Below are 15,973 nucleotides of genomic sequence, written 5' to 3'. Positions count from 1 at the left end.
AACAATGACTGGGTTTCCATCTGTTTAAAAGGCTAACCACTAACCCTAGGGCTCTCATGAAATGCATCAAAATGTCATAAGCTAATGGGTCACTTAGAATAACAATTGGATTATGACAGAAAGCAAATCATCTTGGAAAACACCTCGAGCAACCAGTCTCATCAAATGTGCTAGTCTAACAGCAATGTATGCTTTATCGTTTGTAAGCAACTAAACACCTACATTGCAGGCCCATAAAACACATGCAATGAACATTTTGAAAAGGACTCCCTGAGAGTAACATGCACGTATGTTTGTTGCAGTAATATACGGTAGAACAGTGTAAGATAATGCTCTGCAAGGAATATTTTGTGTGATTTCATTAAAATTATGAATAATTGACCCTGGCACTTAACATGTACTACAGAAGTGGGTACAGTAAAAGCAATCCATGTTCACAAAGAAGTAAAACAAGCAAGAGTAAAGAGGCAAAACAACCAAAATTAAATAATTTGAACTAGCTTCGCACTTCAACATTCTGGCAATTTCCTTTGGAATTGCTAACTAAACATGAGCAGGAACATGCTTTTTATGAGCAAAAAGGAAAGAGGACAAAGACATGCACAACTGTAAAGGACAGGCTGCATCTTATCTGTGGGTCTCTTACAACGGACTCTAGGATACTACAGCCAAGAAACTGTATTATTTCCAATCTGTGGTATGACTATGGCAGCAATCATCTCAAAACATGGGATTACAAAGTAAGTGCTTTCTCCTTCTTATCCATGAACAGTAATGCCAATGAGATTCATATACACTGCAGGAACAATACATAACACAGCTTACATAATAAATATATAACTATATCAAATGACTATCAATGACTTAAACATATATATTACAGTAAAATGAAAATCTTCCTTTAAAAGCAATCGGTGAAAGAAAACTGAGGACTTACAGTATTTTTGTATCCAGTGAATTTGTAAGAACTGTGTGATTATGCAATGGAAAAATGAACTCCCTTTACTAGTAGAAAAGTCCCATTTACTTCATTTTGTGACTATAGTACTGTTAATAGACTTTACTATACAATACTCTGTATATAAATGTTTATTCTCTATATTTAGGCTAAATCTCTCTAATAATACATGTAATTACAGTATAATACAGCTTACTATAATACAACATAGGCTTAACAAATATGTTATACATTTATTTCCCAATAAAATGGGCAGTAAGGTGTGCTTTTAAATGGTCTTTAAGAATATCACTGCGAGAAGCCCTATACGGGCAGTACGGGCAAGCAAAAGGCTTCTCGCCTGTATGACGCAACATGTGCCTCCTCAGGTTGGACAAAATAGGAGTGTTGTAGGAACAATGAGAACACTGGTGTATCCGGTAAGATGCTGCGATTGAAATCATATTTTTCAAAAGAGACGAGGTCGTCCTAGTGCCGAAACTCCCAGCATTCTCTGAGGTCTCCACTTCCACCTGCAGGAGGATGCTTCGTCTTACTGGTATTGCTCAAGCTCAAAGATCAGTTCCAAATAAAAATGAACATGACAACAAAGATCAGTTTTAAGAACTAACTGGATTCAGTAATGTAATGCATTGATTCAAGAGTGAATTTTGTTTTTCTATAATGACAATACTGTACTGAAATTAACGTGCATACTTTAATGTAAAGAGCTTAACACTAATATTTGAGAGTTAATTCAATGCTATGTTGCCAGAGTATCTTATCATCTTCACTTATTACTTCATAAAGCATTTGCTAATTACAAAGACAGAATTCAGGTAATTAACTCTAACACAATTAAAATCACTCTTAAAACAATTTAAAGGTTATAGTCTACCGTACCTGTAATGTAACTGAAACATTAAAATAATGTCAGACCTAACATATTAAAACTGGAATGTAACTGGATTAAAACTCAATTATAGTGTAAAAAGTGTTTTGTGCCTACTGCATAACTTTATAACTAATTCTATTTTTGTGATATGACTGAAGGCGCAGAAAATATATGATGTATTCATTTCTTCATCACATTTGAAAGGGACTGTTCCATATGCATATATGTAATTATACTTCTTGTATCTTGTACTGGAAAGATCTCTAAATGCACTGTGTACAGACTGTACTGTAATAATTTCAAGTAGCATAAGACCCTACACAAAGTAAGCCTAGGGGTCAACTATATTTAAAATACAAAATTATGTATAATCTGAATTCAACAAAAGTTATATTTACCGTCCCATCTTTTTCAAGTCATTGAAAAGGGACAGAATGCTTTTTATTATTTGCAAGATGTGGCTAATATAAATTAATGATTTTCATATAAAATGCTTACAGATTGATTGGCTGATTTTATAAATATATTTGGTGCTGCAACTGCCAACGTTATTGAAACCAACAACATTTCATGATTTTGCGGAAGATAAATCTGGTAAAATCTCACATCCAAAGTATATATAAATCATACATCCCTACAAATATGCATTCAATCAGTTACGGGCAGTTCCCGGTTAATGGCAATCCGGTTTTACGTCGGTTGTCTAGCACCGAAAATCGGCAATTTTTGGTGCTGAAAATTGCTGATTTCCACTTATCGGCACTGATAATTCGGTATTGGCGCCGATACATACCTAACAGAGGCGCCGATAACCGAAAGCCCCGAAAATCTCCGAAAAAGCGCCGGAAATTGCCGATTTTCGGTTATCATCACACCCCTAGAAAGGAACCCCGCCGATAACCGAGGACTGCCCGTACACAGATATATTAATAAAATTTTTAATGTGTACAAATACAGGGATTCATGTTGGGAAAAGTTAAAGACCAATTATCAAAGAAAAGCGAACGTACTTATTTGCAGAGGAAAGTATCATAGAATTCAACATCCCATTACAGTATTAGAATAAAGGCTACACATCTACAAATACTTGAAGCATCAAAAAACTTATCAAAGTCAGATGACTTGATCCATCTGTGCAGATAATATGAGTGTGATCATGTCTTGAAAAATGTGGTGAATACTGAATACAGTACATAAGAAATTCATTTATTATTCTGTCCAATCAATTTTTATCAAGGTCTCGTTATCTAAATGAACTCAGAACCTATGCCAAGAAAATGAGAATTTTTTATGTTATACTGGGTTATCAAAGACTGAGATGGTTTATGCCTGGGAAGAAGAGGGGAGAGGAGCAGTTGGTAAAAAAAAAAAGTCAAAGATATTGTATAGAATCAAGAGCATGAAGATCAATTGGAATGTCCAAAAATCATAGAGAAAATGCACAGATGAAGACTTGCGCCAGATGGGAATTCTGTTGCAGTGCATATCTGTAACTTCCACAAAAGAAAAATCTGGTAAAAAATTATTTGCTATTGTTACTGCTTTACCTCTCCTCCTTTGCCCATTTCCCCTATTATCTGCTGTCTAAGAATCTTGAATTGAACTGAACAAACGGACCTACAAACTTGTAATATCCATAGGCATCTTACAGAGTAGTTTTCAAATGGAAATAAAAACCCTATCATGAAGTCTTGCCAGCCTAATGCTTTATCCTATGATTTCAATCTCCTGTCAGGGAATACCCAAGCCCTTAAGATAGCTAGACATACACACTTTGCAACATCCATCATTGGCTTCTCCAGGGGTGAGTTGACAAAGCTCCTCTTTTGCTTCAAACTGGACACTGATAAAAATATTAATCTTGAAAGTATGGTTTTGTCCAACCTCTACTCGAGAAAGGTACCCATTTTGACAATTGTTACTAGTCAGAAACTCTACGATTTCTAACCTTTAAAAACACTCTGAATCCAAGTCTTTACTCTGATGATTTGTATGCTTCCAAATCTGAAAACTGAACCCAGCAAATATACCTGCATCCCCCAGACAGTGTGCCAAACTGCTTCCAAAACTATCTATCTATGTGAATAATCTCCCACTCCACCTTCTGTTTGGCACAAGAAACTCCAGAATGTAAAAATTAAAAAAATCTTCCATCTTATAAAAGCTTCTGTGGCTTACAACTAGAAATACAAGAATAGAGCTCCCGAAAGCAATTTACCCAATGAGAGGGGAAAAATAATATCTTGCATGTTTATCACGAAAAGTGTTCTGCACGAGAGCCAATTCCAACTTCTCCTAGTGCTGAGAAGTCCTAATTCACTCCAAAGGAAAAGCAACCCCTATAGGCCTTGGATGAGCTGCTTCTGTAACAACGACACAATTACCCAAACACTGTAGAATTGGGCCCGTACTGCAATTGGTGGAATTATCTGAAAACCACACAGCAGGTTTACCAGCCAAAGCAGAGCTTTGAACTTGTGGACAATATTCTTCCTAAAAAGGGAAACGGCATTTCCTCTACCTGGACAGAATGGTTTTGTGGAAGGAAACCCTTACTGACACAGGAAACTTCTAGAGCAATGGATGCCATTAAATCACAAATACTTTTTTGGGGAAAACAGCTGAAGGTGAAATTCTAACAATATACAGGACTCACAGCCTAATATTCAGGTAATCTGGTCAATAATAACCTAACCTCAGATACCTGATACACCCTGCCAGACTATCTCGATCCTTAATCTCTAGCAATAAAAGTGTGTGTAGTGTTTTCTCTGGGTATCCATACAGCTACAACATTAACCAATTTTAACCTGAGGGTCTATCTAAATTAGTAGCACAGTAGTAATTACTGCATTATTATTATTATTATTATTATTATTATTATTATTATTATTATTATATGATGATGATGATATCCCTTCTTTACATTGTTAGTGACTGACCTACCAAGGTAATCCACCCTGATTTAAGTACACTGTCAATGGTAACCCAAACAGGTTTGGTTTATTATCGATGATAAGTATCTAACTAATAGCAGATTATTGCTTTAAAACATTGTTACACAAATTGCAAGCAACACTTTGTCTTATCACCTTAGTTTAAGACACTAACACGAGCAATGCTTGGCCAGGTGAATACACACATGAAAATCTTAGAGGTTTAGTTTCTTCCCTTTCAATAGAGTATAATTTCACAATGTCCATCACTGCATCACACACACACAAACCCTTATAAAAACTCAATTTGAATTATGAAAATATGGCAATGATGTGTTTCCTGTCAGTCATATTCTACAATACAACTGTCAGTGTATACTGATGAAACAATAAGTAAACTAAACACAAAGTTCATTGTCTTTTACTTTATTCTTTTGCTCTCCCCTTTTATGGATCTTGTAAACTTTCAGCTCACAGGCTAAGAAGACCCTTTATCCCAATATTTTCTAAAAGTGATAAATGAATATTGGTTTATGTTCAAATACTTTATTAGCTGATGTGGTAACAGTTGTGAAATGTCATATGCAATACAGAAGTACAGTACAGCCATTTTGAATTATTTCACATGAGAATAAAAATCTGTCCTAAAAGACAGTACAGTATATATATTTAAAGTATATATCTATACAATATTCAATTCATTTTTTCATGCCCATATCACATAAAAAAAAAATTTACAGGAAAATTTATTTTTATTTGAAAATTATGATATAACTGCAACAACATTTTATTTACATATTCATAAAAACAAAGCACTCAAATTATGGTACAGACAACAGATTCCTTATGAACTGGTGTAAAATATTATTACAGAGTAAGGGCTTGATAAATTGATTACAAATTACAGTACCTCTCACTTTTTCATATTTTAGGGAGACATCACTTTCAGGCCTGCCAGTCAATTAGCCAAATGCTTTCCCCTCATATGTATTCGAATGTGCCCATTCAAATTTGTTTTCTGAGAGGCTTTGTATGGACAGTACGGGCATGCATGGGGTCTCGTATCTGTGTGGGCATTAATGTGGTCCTTGAGAAAGTCCTTCCGAGATGCCCTATAAGGGCAATACGGGCATGCAAAAGGCTTCTCGCCTGTGTGCCGTAAAACGTGCCTCCGCAAGTTGGATAAAATCGAAGTCTTGTAGGAACAATGTTGGCATTGGTGTGACTTGTGGGATGATGGCACTGAACTGGCATTTCCCTCACAGGAAGATGATGGCGTCCTTCCACTGAAAGTCCAGAGATTCTTTGAGGTTCCCCATTCCACCTGCAGGAGGATGCTTCATCTTACTGGTAATGTTCAAGTTCATACATCAATTCCAAACAAACAAAACATATCCCAAATAAAAAAAAAGGATGAAGTTGACAAAATGGGAAATAAGGATACAAGGACTGAAATTTATTTGCCTAAACTGCATATCTTGGCCACTTGTAATGTAACTGATGATATAGTTATTGTATATGTGATCTAGGCTAATTACTATATGAATACTTCATGTAGTTAAGTACCAGAAAGCAGCTATCAACAAATTACTAACTAATAAAAGCATTAAAAACCACTTCCTTTGATATACAATTTACCACATGCTCCGTCATAATAACCTGTGAGACTAATATTTTGAAATTCCTGAAGTGGGAGACAGTTTGCCAACTATACATGACTTATGACTGCAAGAACTAATGACAGCAAAGCAAAACCTCTTCCAAGGAAACTTTATTATATAATATCCCAGCCACATTCAGTGGAAGATCGTCTTCATATTACTAACTGACTTCAGTCACCTGATATTTTGCAGAGTTGAGTGGCTGGCGAAGAAAAAATTACCAGTACTGTATTGTATAATATACTAAACTGCATTACAAATTCAGAAAGTTCTCCTTAATATATTTTTGATGAGTTCCTAGAAACAAAGTCGACTGAAATCAAGGCTAACCATCACAGAATGCATGATTGGAAATCAAAAGACAAGAATCTATTGCAAATTTTATTCTACTGCTAGAGAAAGCTTCAGAACTCCTAAGGTCTCAGTGAAAAACACCTATAAAAAATTTCTTGGAAATATACTCCCCTTGTTATAATGCCTGTTGTTCTCCTCTTGAAATTATTTCATATGTTTGAGCAGAATGTGGGTCCTCAGGCTAGATTGCTGTTTTGACCTATGAGGGCAATGGGGACAAGCAAATGGCCTTTCTCCTGTGTGAGTGCGTACATGGGCATCAATATGGACTTTCTGAGAAGATTTATAAGGGCAATGTGGACAAGTATAAGGCTTCTCCCCGGTGTGCGTCAACATATGACGCTTAAGATTCTGGGAAAAGCGAGTGCTGTAGACACAGTACGGACATTGGCTGGATAGCAAGTTTGGTCTCAGGCTTCCCATATTTTCTTCACAAGGTCTCCTCCAACCATCAGGTCTTTGTTCCTTAGATCTCTGCTCAACCTGCCGGGGAGGCCACGTTTTATTCAAATTGAAAATTGTCGAAAAGCAGCATGACTTAGATCGAACTAATCTAAACAAGCAACAATGGGCTACTGACTAAATTAAAAAAGAATACGCTTAACTCCTTGATTGTCACTGCCTATAAATAAAGTACTTTATGCTGGTGTTCACATATGCTATGCAGATATCGGAATCCTAACTAGAAATTACCTCTGTGAACAGAAGGGAATTATGGATTATATCATCACTATAAACACTGAGTCTGAAATAATCAACTTTTTGCATACACTTTATTCAGGTATTTCCTATAGAGTATTTAGTGTTAATAATTCTTTGCACGCAGAAAAACCTATGATTTACGTGAAAGAGGTTTTAAAGTGTTAAGTGAAGTGCTCTTGTCAAATAACTACTGCAGTGAGGACATAAAACACACCTCAAATAATGCAAAGAATGAACTCTTGTGGAAAATGCTCTCCTTGAAATCTGCAAAGCAATGACCGAGTTCATCGTCTATCACATCACGCACTAAAACCATAAATGTTATGATCACTATATCATATAACAAAATTTATTGGAAGTTATATCAAGCATGGTATAAAATATGTAATGGAACATCGAAAAATTCTGTCAATATGGACTAAACAGACTGTCCTGTTACAAATTTCCCATTCTCAAATAATACACAAAGTGAAAAATAATCTTCAAACAGGCTTCACGGTTTCAATTTCAGCAAAATTTCTAGATGCCAGCATTCATCCACAAAGTAACTTTACATTTCCTCATATTTCACATCCTCTTTACATTCACTGCATCTTTATACAAGTTCCTTAATCACAGTCATTCAATATTCCCAAGTGGGAACAAAATGGAATTTCATTTGATTTTCAAAAAATATTTCTTCAACAAGCTGCAAACTTTCAAACTAAGTAAATTACATTATTACTGTTACAGTCTATATAATTATTATTATTATTCTTTTAATATATTTTTGATAGTGTAGTCGCTTGTTTTGTCCTCAAGAGTTACCTTCCATGGTCTACCAGAGCTCCATGGTGCTCTGGTAGACCATGGAAGGTAACTCCTTGAGGACTCAACAGAGACTACCAAAAATAGGTTTTTCCTATGTCAAACCCTGTTTTTTTAAAAGTACAGTACACTTAAAATCCTTAGGCTTTCAGACAACTACTGCCCTCATTGTTGGAGGGAATGAATGTTGAGAAGACTGGAAGAGACCTTGGGAAATGCATTGGAAAGCACAAAAGAGCTGTTGATGTTTATAATAAAACCAATGAAGTAGCCGCAAAGTGTCGAGATTTCAACCATAGAATGAATCTTTGTACTGAAGTTATAATGTAAAGAGAGATTGTGGGGAGGTCCTAATTTAACTTAATAAAAATGGTGACTGAAAACCAAATCTTTTAATGTTTTCTTTAAGGCAAATGCTAGCCTTGTTCACAAAGAAAATAAGCTCTTCAGATTTGCCAGGGAAGCTAATAACGCAGACTTATTCCCTGGACTGACTGAAACCCAAGCAACTAATATTTATGACCCACATCCACCCCGTTGGAGAGTACTGCCATCAGTGCACTGTAGGCAGTGCTTAAGGTTCTCTGCAGCATCCCTTCAGCCCGTAGCTGCAACTCCTTTCATTCCTTTTACTGTACTTCCATTCATATTCTCTTTCTTACATGTTACTTTCCACCCTCTCCTAACAATTGTTTCAGAGTGCAACTGCCAGGTTTTCCTCCTGTTACACCTTTCAAATCTTTTTAGTCAATTTCCATTCTATACATCCATTCCATTCCACATCCAGGATTAATGCCTCCCTATGAGCAGCATAACTGCAACAAACCAGAATGATCAAGTTGTCAAACGGTCATGCAGGAACCTGATATAAATAATCTTTCCTTTTTAAAATTTTGATTTTGTTTCATTCCCTCTGACGACAAGGACAGTAGTAAAGCTTAAGTGTGTAATTTTAACCGTACGGTACCACCGTTTACTCATAAGAAAAATATATTTTTTTATCATCTTTAAAGAATGTGACTGTTCTTCATAGTTTTCATAATTATTATTATTAGTAGTATATACTGTAGACTACAGAGACCACAAAGTCACACTGCTAGACTCCAGTACAGCTAGATCACATGATTCATTCTTGACTGAGAATAGGAATTGGACAAATGCCCAGGCAAGAAACTTTTGTATTATTTGCACTGGGATCCCCTACCAGGAAAAGAATTATAAATAGCTTGAATTTATTACTCTGTAAATTCTTACTTTTGGTGACAGGTAAATTTACTTGGAGCAGATTCCTGAGGCCCTAAAACTGGAATAAAATTTTGATGGAAAAGTGATCTAACAGAACAACTGCGTGCAGATTATCCATTTGAAAATACGCTTTCTTAGTTTTCCAAAACTGAAAAATAGTTTTCGAAAACTAACAAAAAGAAGTATTCATAAAGTTTATGGCCTTTTTTTGTATTCTCTTTTTTATTACTTTTATTAGAATACCAAGATAGATAGAGGAGAAATGTGACAGACTTTGAAAGATAGTCATTTGGTGTAGAATGCACCCAACTGGATACCACAAGGAAAGGGATAACAGGGGTGAAAAAGAGGAAGCACACTGAAGACAATTCACACTGGGCCAAATGATAACCAACATACCTTGAATAAGACAGTTGAGAAAAGGATGAAATGGCATTTGTTCACAGGGGCTCTATGTATATAATGGATACTAAAGGTGAAATGTTATGTTTACTCCTTTCAAAAAGGAATTATTATATAAAATACAGCGTCTTTCACTTTTTCTTTTAAGGGAAGGTGCACAAAATCCCGTTGCTAGGTAACCAATTGGTTCTTAGCCACGTAAAATAAATCTAATCCTTCAGGCCAGCCCTAGGAGAGCTGTTAATCAGCTCAGTGGTCTGGTTAAACTAAGATATCCTTACTTTTCCACAAAATTTTAAGGAATGGGCAGTCTAAATTTCTTTGTGTGAGGGGTTTAACATCTTGATAACCATCAGCAAATAAACCAACGTTCTTTCCCCTACTGACTTTTACTCAATAATGAGAAAGTCTTTGTTAGCATACCTCTCTTTACATTTTGCTGTTACACTAGGTCATCTACTGACAGCATGTCTCAGGAAGCTCCAATTCTGCACTTCTTTTTACAGCGGCTTCCTCCAGCAAAGATCTCATGGCTCTTGATGGATACAACCATTTATCTCAAATTATTCAAGCGCACCCGTCCGGTCTTCACTATAGATTTTATGTAATGGTAATGGTACAGAACCATCATGAACTCAGTGAGTCATTCCGGTATGAATGACCATCTATTTGGCCTGTCTTGGCACCACAATGCTTTCTCAAGATCTATTACTCTGCAAGGTACGTCTCATGCAGTTACCTCATTATAAAGGCAGCTTCTGTTGTTGAGCTCTACCAAGAAGCCAGAATGACAACTATCAATTTGAACATTTTTTCTCAGCCTCTCCACCAGCACCTTTTCCAATATTTTCATAGCATGCTCACACTATCTTATTATCCTATTTCTTCCATTCTATCCAAGATGCACTTCCAACGAAAACAGGCTGTGCCACCATAGTATAACTAGCTTATCATCCCTCCATACTACGCATGATGCAGAGAAAATCTCATATTCCAAGTTCAGCAAAGTAGATTAATATATTGCTAAACTTCCCGGATTAAGATTCTAAAGCATTTTAACAATATAAACTTTACTAATTAACTAAAGGTTATGAAGCCATATCTCGAGAGCAGAAAATACTTCTGCACCTGGTAAACTTCCAGAACAAGCAACTGCAGAACAAATAAGAATCAAGAGGACCTGAAAGGTGATTTAGGCCTCCATGTTTAGCTCTAATAACGAATGGCAATCACTCATCATGCATCTGTCAAGTCAATGAGTTTTTGCTGAATGTTTACAAGTGAAGATGGAAAGTGGTGGGGGGGTTTGTTAGCTTGCTGGTAGATAGAAATGGATGGAATGGATGCGTCAACCACTTCTGCTTCAAGCAGAAATAATATTTTCTTCTCCACATGCTATGATACACTTGTATCTTACAGTTCCCTTTGTAGAGCTGTCAGCTAGTGTACCACATCCTTTACACCCCAAAACATCTGCATTAACCTTCCATCACTGTATGTTATATAATCACCCGTGGTTCAATAAAAAAAAAGTTACTTCAGTACAAGTATTTTTATTAACAAACCTAGGACTTGAACAAACAATACATTTTAGCATAACTAACACCACAGCCCTCCAACAGCCTTTATGATGTACAATTACAAAACTGGCCCTATTCAGAAGAGACTTGGGTTACAAGTGTTGCTCTGTGCAAACTACTTATCAAAACTTGGACAAATCAGCACCTCAGAAATACATCCAAAATGACAATCGTCAGCTACCTTGGTTTTCACAGTTAGGAAAATAAGTACAATCCTGCAATAACATACTAGTTACCTGACTTCCTTACACAATGTCTTCTATCAGGCATTTTGGGTATAGTAAACAGTTACATTACTTCCATAAATTGACAAAGTTATCATCCAGCAGCAGTGCATGACTAAGGGTTGTGCATTTTTCAAATGTCAATTCATAGTGGATCAAGGTCATTCCCTGTATATCTCTGTCAAGAACATAACCTTATCTTGTGAATCCTTGGCAATCGGTGTGTTGAATTGATAATCATCTTTTACAGTCACCCCCTAAACTGTTTATTATCCATTACTATATCATTAAATTATATCCATATTAATTATTTTCGTAAAAATACAGACAGGTACTTTGTGTTTTTTTATTCTCAAAATTTTTAGCTTTCACTAAAACAGAATTCATCAACAGTAATATGCCAGCTATAGTTTACAAAGGCTGGGCTATGACTAAGTGTTGCTTACTGTCTCCCTTCCCCAATCCACGGTGACATGATTCTAATGCAATAGCTTCTGTGCTTCAAGAACTTTTGACTGCAACTGGGATGATTGTTGTACTTGAAGGTATACTGTTCTTAAAAAGTGTATCCCACCAAATAAAAACTATCCTATAATATAACATTCTTATGACTTGTATCTTTGAATCACATTTTGTGACTCATCATGTGCTTTTTTAAATGAGTAGATGTCCTGAAGTGTAAGGGACACAGAGAACAGCCATATGGCTTCTCTCCTGTATGAGTCCGTATGTGGCCATCGACGTGAACTTTCTGGGAAGATCTATAAGGACAGAAAGGGCAAGTGAAAGGCTTTTCGCCAGTGTGTTTCAAAATATGACGCTTCAGGTTTGGTAAAAGGGGACTCCCATATGAACAGTAGGGGCACTGGTGGATTTTGTATGATGAATCTTGGTTGCCAACATTGCCAAAGGACACTCTTCTTCCTCTGCCGCTCCTCGAAATGTTTGTCACGTCTTCCACCTGCAGAGTAGGCAGGGTTTTACTTTACAGTGAAAATGAAAGGAAAATACTTTCATACTCTTATCTAATTAACGTAAATCCAAGCTTCAGTTCCCCTTAAAAAACACAATACACTACTCTATTTTAAGTAAAAGGTCCAAGTAAAGTGATTTTCAATTCATCTCTGAGAAAATTCAAACTATGCTGCACAAGCCTAACTCTAAAATAACATTCAAAAGCAGATCATAATCATGTACACAAACATAACAGACACAAAACCAACACAAAGCAATTAGGTTATAAAGTATCATTCATTCACCATTATTAAAACCTACGATATGCAATATTATCACTGTCACTTTAGAGTGATGCTACCAATTTTAATATTATCACAAGTGGTATTTAGGGCAACTACAGTAATACAATGATACATTAAAACTCATCTGCACAATAACTAGTTCACTAAGACAATGATTACCTGCCTAACTTGTGCTGATAATTGCTTTAACAAACTTAACTTTTCTTGAAATAAAAAGCAACTGATTTTATGCATGTATGTTACCAGCATTCATGAACCTAACAACATGAAGACCTTCTCCATGCCACATGGTGTTCTTCCATCCCATTCCCAAAGCATGATTGAAGAGTTTCAGTGGAAAAGATATCTCAGAAGAGTGCCCTGAATTTTGTACTCACATGCTTATAGTCATCTAATATCTTTCAGATACTGAAAAGTGCCTAAGCATTACTTTTTTATTGTTTTGAACTTGAAAGGAAATTTATGGATGTCTTGCCATAATTGTTTCAAAATAGGCTGCCTTTCAGGTCAAGAGTTCCCAATTGTAGTTTTAAGGCATAAAAATTCTTGCATGCATCTCTGATTTGATATTGCATAGTGGTGTTGCAATCATCAAGTTCACTGACAGTGAAGATGTCTTGCTTATCAATAATTTTAATAGGAAAAATAATTAGACAAAATTTTCTAGCTTAACAACATGCTACAACCCCCATTTAGTTTGCTGCATCACAACCCCATTAATCATATGAATGCCATACTATTGCTTCCCAAAACCCCTACTCTCATCAGACTTCTATGCACAGAGAAAAGGACAGTTCTCTAGTGAGTAGTGCCCACCCATTTGTATGTGCATACATCTCACTTTTTGTGAACCTAGGTATAGCCCACAACTTCGTTCACTGCTCTAGGATTGTGACACAGTATTTCCAGTGCTTTCATCCTTCTCAGTAACCAACCTCAGTGTCATTCCCCGTATTTGATTCTTTGTTTTTTCTTATACCATATTCATTCTTTGTTTTTTTCTTATACTATATTTGTTCAACAACTTCTCTCTTTAAGGGCAATGTACAAAGACTTTTCAAAGAGGGAGGTTATTATATAATATTATGAGGTAGACTGACCAAATGACTGAGTGAAACATCTAACTCACATATGGATGGTTCACAGGAAGGTCACCCTCACTAGTGATGCACAGCACAAACCTAGTTAAAGTATACTTGATTTACATCTGGAAACTACCGTAGTACATGCAGTAGTCTTGCGTCCATGACTTTTGATCTTCGGTGCAAGTTAAATAATCAATCAGTTATTCTGGTGTAGTAGCATTCTACCTGGCATGGAGGCCTCACATCTATGCTACGTTTGGCTTCACATTATTGTTTACATCCTAACTAACCAAGCTCTACATTGTTAGGTCACTTTTTCTCAGCTATCCTTCTGTTTTGTGTAAATTTTTCTCCTAATTTGTTGTGATAAAGATACATAGAATTTTCCAGGATTTTAACTGACTGAATTTAAGTAAAAAGTGGGACTTTACATCAAGTTCTCATACTGTGTTTTTCTGGAAAACTGCATCAGACAATTTTTAATGTGTGCTATCAATCCCATCCACCTCTCAATTAATCATTCTTTTGCAGGTTTTGGTTCCTAGCATGTGGTGTAACAGTTTCCTCAATAAATCACTGATGTTTATCTAAGAGGTTCCAAAATCCTTATCTTTATTTTTCCAAATTTACCAACAGGCGCTAGGTCAGAGAATCTACCTAGGGGAGATTCATCCAGAACTGATGATTTCTGTCCTCATATAGGACTATGGTACACCATTCTGTTATTGGACTTGAAGATCTACTGTATTCTACATACATACAATGCACATACTGTATTTAGGTATGTTTAAAAGTGCTTCCCAAGCCACGTGCCACTCAGAGGAAGAAGAAATTTCTTGCCAATTTCAGACAACCACGAGTAAAAACAAAATAAGCAGGTGCTAGACAAACCATATGTTTGGAATTCAGTGAGGATGAGGCTTTACAAGCTCCATAGTGAATATGTGAAAAGACTTGTTTTCTGGTGCAACCAAGTTTCTCAAAGGCTAGCTGAATACTTCAAAACGAGAGATGATTTGAATCAAGATCAAGCAACGTTTGGGGTTGAACCATGACAGAAATGAGAGGAGTCTTCCTAAGCTGACAAATTTTAAATCAATTTGTATTTTTCATAACTAACAAACCTGCATTCTTAGCATAGGAGAAAAATTCTCTAGCGCCAGCTGGAGCCCAAGAAATGTGCAGCCAACCTCGAAACAAAGATGGGTTAAAGGTTATACAAAAAATGTATATGTAGAACATTGACATCAGCAGAACTCACCCGCAAGAAAAAAAATTCCCTAACAATTCAGAATGGGCCACATATTATTATTAGCAAGGGACATAATAGGAAATGGGCAAAGTGAATTACTGGGAGAGAATAAGGGCACTAAACCCTTATACAGTCAACCCCTCGTATTCGCGGGGGTTAGGTGCCACAACCACCCACGAATACCAAAAATCCGTGATACATTGGAAACCCCCTCTCAAAATGCTTATACTGTAACTGTATTTAATAGTTGTAACACCAAATATATCTTAAACTACCATCATAATATTTTAATATCATATCAAAGTCATCTTACAACATTACCCTTAAAAATGTATGGCTTCCAGCTGTGTGTGAAAACTAATAAAGTTGCAGTGCTCCCCCGATTTCACACGGCGATAGGTTCCAGAACCTACCGAGGAAATAAAAAAATCCCTACTAAAAATGCTTATAACTGCCTATTTTAACATTTCACTGCTTAATTTGATATATAGAATATATATATATATATATATATATATATATATATATATATATATATATATATATATACCTTAAAATTATCATACTAAAACAATTTAATATCATTTCAACCAAAAATACACCCCAAACCGCCATCCCAAAACACCCAAAGTAA

The 15,973-nt window shown here is 36.0% G+C and overlaps 1 protein-coding gene across 20 annotated transcripts in view; it reads right to left on the bottom strand.

Moving 5' to 3' along the window:
* LOC136844994 (zinc finger and BTB domain-containing protein 14-like) overlaps window positions 1–15,973 on the bottom strand; it is a 256,025-nt gene that overhangs the window by 123,558 nt on the left and 116,494 nt on the right. For 2 of the 20 annotated variants that reach the window (XM_067114538.1, XM_067114541.1), the window contains exon 6: window positions 11,476–12,704. The exons of 16 other annotated variants lie outside the window; for them this stretch is intronic. In XM_067114538.1, coding sequence (XP_066970639.1) covers window positions 12,369–12,704 — 336 coding nt within the window. In that variant the 3' untranslated portion in view covers window positions 11,476–12,368. Of the gene's footprint in view, window positions 1–5,298; window positions 7,267–11,475; window positions 12,705–15,973 lie in introns of those variants that run through there. 2 more of the 20 variants (XM_067114531.1, XM_067114520.1) reach the window with 2 other exon arrangements.

The sequence above is a fragment of the Macrobrachium rosenbergii genome, chromosome 13 (genome assembly GCF_040412425.1).
Source record: "Macrobrachium rosenbergii isolate ZJJX-2024 chromosome 13, ASM4041242v1, whole genome shotgun sequence".
NCBI classification, from domain to species: domain Eukaryota; kingdom Metazoa; phylum Arthropoda; class Malacostraca; order Decapoda; family Palaemonidae; genus Macrobrachium; species Macrobrachium rosenbergii.
Note: the sequence above shows the minus strand (reverse complement) of the source record. Positions and strands in the feature narration are given on the sequence as shown.